At 34.9% G+C, this 6,228-nt stretch overlaps 1 protein-coding gene across 1 annotated transcript; it reads right to left on the bottom strand.

The window, feature by feature from the left end:
• Window positions 1-59: 59 nt before the first annotated feature.
• LOC107681540 (PQ-loop repeat-containing protein 3-like) lies at window positions 60-5,208 on the bottom strand. The gene is made up of 7 exons (XM_016477845.1): window positions 4,954-5,208; window positions 3,680-3,762; window positions 3,525-3,594; window positions 2,002-2,059; window positions 1,715-1,835; window positions 1,597-1,638; window positions 60-392 (listed from the first exon to the last, which is right to left on the bottom strand). Exons 1-7 carry the CDS (start codon window positions 5,097-5,099, stop codon window positions 301-303), a joined length of 612 nt encoding a protein of 203 aa, XP_016333331.1. The 5' UTR covers window positions 5,100-5,208; the 3' UTR covers window positions 60-300.
• Between the last annotated feature and the right edge of the window lie 1,020 nt (window positions 5,209-6,228).

The raw sequence follows: 6,228 nt of genomic DNA, 5'->3' as shown, positions 1-6,228 counted from the left end.
TATATATATATATATATAAAGCACATCTAAGATTAAAATTCAACAAGAATAAATTTCAACAAAAAAGTGGCTTGCAAGCACTAAATCAACTGGGAAACCCAGAGCATTATAAGATTTTTGCTTGTACACACTTACCCAAAGTCAGTGAACCTTCAATCTTTTAAATTGCAATATAGAATGTGTTACATCCAAATAGCACCTGACCTAAATCTAGTTTAGTTCTTCTTCTTCTTCAAAACAAACTCCAACAGCAGACAGAGAATACATTGAGATAAACTGTATGCAGAAAGTTGCATCCCCTTAATCCTGTTTCACTGCATGAGGTTTGTAGTAGATGACTGTGACTGTGACCCACATGTTCAGAATGCTCATGACAACAAACCGTATGAGAACTGGAGAAGAAAGAAATGAAAGATAAAGATGACAATCAACACTTCACTTAAAACATGATCGCTTTTTTTTTTTTTTTTTGTAATGCTATTGAATTCTGCAATTAAACAAATCCACACATTTTCGCACAAAAGAAATGTTTATTGATTTATAAAATACAAAAGAACATATCTATTAAAGTACTCGCAAAAGAAACATTAGTTGTGCTTTAGATCTAATAGTTATTGAAATCATTTTCATTTTCTAAGTAATCTTCTTGTACTAGAACATTAGAGAGTTCAAAAGAGTCCTATGGTTTATTGGTTTTGCATTAATAATTACCATGTGTTCATTATATCGCCATAAAATACAGATCAATATAAATGAAGCTCAATATAAAAATAGTGCATATTTCAGCGTATGCAAACATAACCCCTTTATGAACTACAGTAAACAGTCTGTTCAGCAACCTGATATCATTAATCAATTTTAAGTTCTTTAGCTTGAAAATTGCTCAAAAAATATTTTCTTTTATGAGAAGAAAATGACCGTTACTAAACTTCTTACAGTATAACAACTTAAAAAAAAAAACAGTATATCTGAACATTTACAAATGCAGGGAGGTACAGGCAAGAAAACTACCAGGAATTATAAGAAAGTGTTGGAATCAGTGAAGGATAAGAATGTTTTTACTGTTTCATAACACTATTTGGTCAGACTTGATATATACTTGTATCAAATACGATTCATCATTTGTAAGTCTACAACATTCATATGTTTTCCTTCACGGGAATATGAGATTTAAAGCAATTATACTGAAAAAAAAAAACACTGTCCCACATCCCAATACATAATAGATTTGCATGTTCTGGAGAAAATACCAGTGCTTGCAAGGCAGCAAAATAAAAGTGTGGAAAACTTTTAACTTTAAAGGGGTCATCGGATGCCCATTTTCCACAAGTTGATATGATTCTTTTGAGTCTTAATGAAAAGTCTGTAACATAGTTTGGTTAAAATTTCTCAATGGTAGTATAAAACAACACCGTTTTTACCGTCAAAAACAGCTGTCTACAGCATGCAGTTTTATTGCATTCAGCTTTAAATGCTAATGAGCTCTGCTGACCCCGGTAAACTTTAGCTGAGAACTGGAGAAGAAAGAAATGAAAGATAAAGATGACAATCAACACTTCACTTCAGTTCACATCCCATCAGGAAGCTCTTACTGACCTTGTGTGTCTCCTGTGGTGATGACGGTGGTGAAGATCCGTGCTGACCAACAGAGCAAACAATCAATATCAATACGACAGACTGGAGAAGTGCTTAGGTTTTCTTTTGTGTCACTTACCCAGGCATGTATATGTGGCCAGAGCCCAGGTGAGAGCGCTGACCTGCCCAGAGTCCTTCGAGCGCCACAGACACTGAAGCTGTGCCAGTTTACTGCCAGCACTAATGAAAGTGCACAAACTCTGAGAGACGATGGCAAAAAAAACTTCTTATTACCATTCAAAAGTTTCTAAGATTTTTTTCCCCCGAGAAATTGCAAAAATGGTTTACCTTTAATCTGAATCTATTAATACATCTATATATGACACTAATGCAAATGCATATGGATCAGTAGTGGCATGTTCTCACCATGGCCAGATCAATCACCCACTTCTGTACTGTAAGCAACTGCCATCCACCCACAAACCTGATTCTTACAGTAAAGGAATGAAAACCATCATACTCATTAAATATATATATTTTTTATTTTAAATTGGGCAGGTTTTTGATTGCTATTAGGATATTATTTCTGACTCCAATGAATAGCATAACCTGACAGCATGGGTCTGAAGGATACAGGGCTGCGTATATGAGGCTGTGTTTCATGTGCCTGTTGTAGTGCAGGATTAACAGGAGCACAATGACATCTATGGACACACAAGATTGAAATTACAGCTGAGACTGGATTTGGAGTGCTTAAGCATCAGAGTCTGGTCTGTCAGCTGTGCTCACCTTGTGCAATGAGGATGGGATATGTTTTCCTTCACGGGAATATGAGATTTAAAGCAATTATACTGAAAAAAAAAAACACTGTCCCACATCCCAATACATAATAGATTTGCATGTTCTGGAGAAAATACCAGTGCTTGCAAGGCAGCAAAATAAAAGTGTGGAAAACTTTTAACTTTAAAGGGGTCATCGGATGCCCATTTTCCACAAGTTGATATGATTCTTTTGAGTCTTAATGAAAAGTCTGTAACATAGTTTGGTTAAAATTTCTCAATGGTAGTATAAAACAACACCGTTTTTACCGTCAAAAACAGCTGTCTACAGCATGCAGTTTTATTGCATTCAGCTTTAAATGCTAATGAGCTCTGCTGACCCCGGTAAACTTTAGCTGCATTCATCACAAAACTCGCTAACTAGCACATTATTAGGAAAGGCGATTTGCAAAGTTTCATTAAAAAACCTTACACTCCTGGAGGTGAAGCTGGATCACGAATGATTCGCGCGAACAGATGCATTTAGGTAGATCGGGGGCGCATTCCCTTCAGAAACATATGTAATCCACTGCGTCTTCAGCGAGTAAATGATGACTGCTATGTTCATTATTGCATCCAACAACAGATCCAGTCTGTGCTGAAATGCTACTGTCAATCAAACTATCGTGGGAGGGGCCTGTTTTTGTGACTTCACACAGACAGGCATCTGAGATCAGCTCGATTTGAGAAAGGGGAAATGATTTAACGAGATTTTTAAAAAAACACTGGGTGGATCTTTATCATTATAGGGTGGTTGTGTACACACACTGCCAACACACATTTCAGCTCAAACAAGTGCATGTCGCATCTGATGACCCCTTTAAGCTGATCACAAGTATCAAAGTGTAAAGCTGACTAAAAATGGTCTGATAGAAGCAAGAAAGACGAGACCAATTGTAATTCAGTATGCAAATAGATTAATTGAAAAAGACCAATTGCAATTCAAAATGCAAATAATATTATGTCATCAATGTTGCATTTTGAATTTGAACTTATATATTTGAATTAAACATATACAGTATATATATATATATTTTTTATTTTAAATTGGGCAGGTTTTTGATTGCTATTAGGATATTATTTCTGACTCCAATGAATAGCATAACCTGACAGCATGGGTCTGAAGGATACAGGGCTGCGTATATGAGGCTGTGTTTCATGTGCCTGTTGTAGTGCAGGATTAACAGGAGCACAATGACATCTATGGACACACAAGATTGAAATTACAGCTGAGACTGGATTTGGAGTGCTTAAGCATCAGAGTCTGGTCTGTCAGCTGTGCTCACCTTGTGCAATGAGGATGGGATACTCCAGGTATGTGAGCGGTGGGTAGTCATAATACACCTGATAGGACATGAACACTATAAACCTACACACACAGGAAGAAGAGGAAGAACTGGGTCGGACACTTTTTGGCCATCCATAAAAACATACAGTTGATATTTAACATTATTATTAAACGATCTCTAAAATCTTTTTTTATATTTTTCTTTTATATTTTCTGTTTTCATTATAGTAATTTTGTTTAAAAATGTCTATTTGTGTCTCTTTTTTCTTTACATTTTTATTTATTCGTTTTAATCTGTTTAGTTTGGATTATTTTAGTACTTAAAGATAAATAAAGTATCATTCAATTAAAATAAGTCTAAGTTTTTTATATTTTATTTCAGATAATGTTTATTTTGTTTCAAGTAAAAAAATAAAGTTTGATGGTTTTAACTTTACTCTTAATTACGATAATAACCGTTTCAGTTTTGTGTTGTTTACAACGATGAGTAATAAAAGCCATTAAAACGTAAGTCATAAAATCTTTACAAATAATGGAAATTCATACAAATGTAAAATGTCATGAAGTCAAATGTTTTGAAATGAATTAAGGTTACTGAAATGTATCAAATTAAAATAATTATAGAATTTTAGGTTTTTTTTTTAAACTAATAAAAGTGAGAAAAACTGCAAAATTACTAAAGCTTTAACAGTTAATGTGTGGATTGCTATTTGAAGAAATAGGTGTAGAAAAACATATATACAAATTAATTTAATGCACACGCACAATAGTGCAGTGGACATTTCCATTCATCTCCATTCTAAAAAAATTTAATTTATTTATTTACGTATTTATGAGTGCTTTTTTTTGGAGTGCAAATATTTTTACAATCCAGTGATTACTGCTGTTAAAGTCATGGTTTGGGAAACCCTGCTTTATACAAAATGTAACTGTACATCAGGGGGTCCCTGGGATGCAAAAGTTGAAGACCCCTATCTACTAATGTAATACATTCACTGTTTATACTTTAGTGCACAGTGCACTAATGTTATGTATATGATAAACTTTGTTTTTTTTAATTGGATTAAATTTATGGTGAAAATTATTCTAAAATATACTTAAAGCAACATCAGAACATATCAATAACCCCTGTACATGCACATCCATTTGTCATATGTCGCTAGAAGAACATCCATATATTTGTATGAATGGCAGTCAGATGCAGCTCAGTCCGGATGCCTTCCTGCAGCAGACTGATTTCAGAGATGAATCAGTGTGAAGTTCTTAAGTTACCCGAGCAGCTCGAGCAGCAGACTGTTCAGACTGACTCCAGCGGTGGCTCTGGCCCGCATCAGCACGAAGACCTGCGGGAACTTAAGCACCATACACACGAACAGTGTGCTGAAGTTCGCCAAATGCAGCGTCAAATTGCCGTCCATCTCTGTTAATCCCTCTCTGTGATCCGCTCGTGGGATCTTGGCACAAAGCGGCTCCAGATGTTAGCATCTGAATCAGAGGTACTTCCGCACACATAAGCGCGCCGCGCGAGATTTGACCCTCCGCGGCGCCCGTAGCTCATTGCTGCAGCTTCTAATTGAGTGAGAGATTACTCAAATGCATTTCATCTTTGGCGCCAACAGATCATAAAGAACAGGTCAGCATGTCATTATTACATACCTTCAGTTCAAATGAATAACTGGGTCGTTCGCATGAAATATGGTGACAGATATTCAGTCATGAAAAAGATTTAAAATATTCGGGAATTCACATTTAAAAGGCAAAACTATACAAGCTATAAAACAATATAAAACGTTTGACTTTTATGATTTTAATTTGGCAGTTGTCTGACAGTTCCTTGCTTTGTACCCCTTTATCTGGTAAACCATTATATAGCAAAGTTATTTTACTTATTTATTACTTTTTTTCTTACTTTGTTTACACACATTAAGCAATAGTGCAAGATCTAATCTGTGCTAAATAAATAAACCACATATAAATATTTTCAAAGTAAAGATTGAATGTTATCAGTCTTTAAAAATGTAATTTGCAAAAAGCATAAGAACTTTTCAGGTTCAAATGTGAACATTAACCCTTTACAATTTACACTTGTCATTGGTGTTATATTGTGTTATATCACAAATGTACGGTGGCCGAGACGTGCAAAACAAATCACAATTCTGAAAACAAAATAACAAATTACAAACGCAAATGCAAGTCTAAAAAACAAAATAACAATTCAGAAAACACAACAACAATTCAGAAAACATTATAACAAGTCAGAAAACCCAATGACAAATCTGAAAACAAATTAACAAGTCAGAAAACACAAGACAAATCAGACAAACCAGAAGAGGTAGGTATAGTTTGAGACAGCGCCATTGGTTTGGGATTACTCACCGCTGACTGGACAAGACATCTATCAATCAACGTATACAGGAAGAACCAGCCGAAGAACAGCAGAGTCGTGGTAGAAAGTTCGGAGATGGTATTAAAGTAGCTCAGTTTAAATGTATTGTATGAATTGCCCTTACTATGGAATAAAAAATACGGAGTGTATATTTACATTTA

This window comes from Sinocyclocheilus anshuiensis, unplaced genomic scaffold (genome assembly GCF_001515605.1).
Source record: "Sinocyclocheilus anshuiensis isolate Anshui unplaced genomic scaffold, SAMN03320099.WGS_v1.1 scaffold2334, whole genome shotgun sequence".
Lineage (NCBI taxonomy): Eukaryota > Metazoa > Chordata > Actinopteri > Cypriniformes > Cyprinidae > Sinocyclocheilus > Sinocyclocheilus anshuiensis.
The sequence above is the reverse complement of the archived record's forward strand: the minus strand, read 5'-3'. Positions and strand labels throughout refer to the sequence as shown.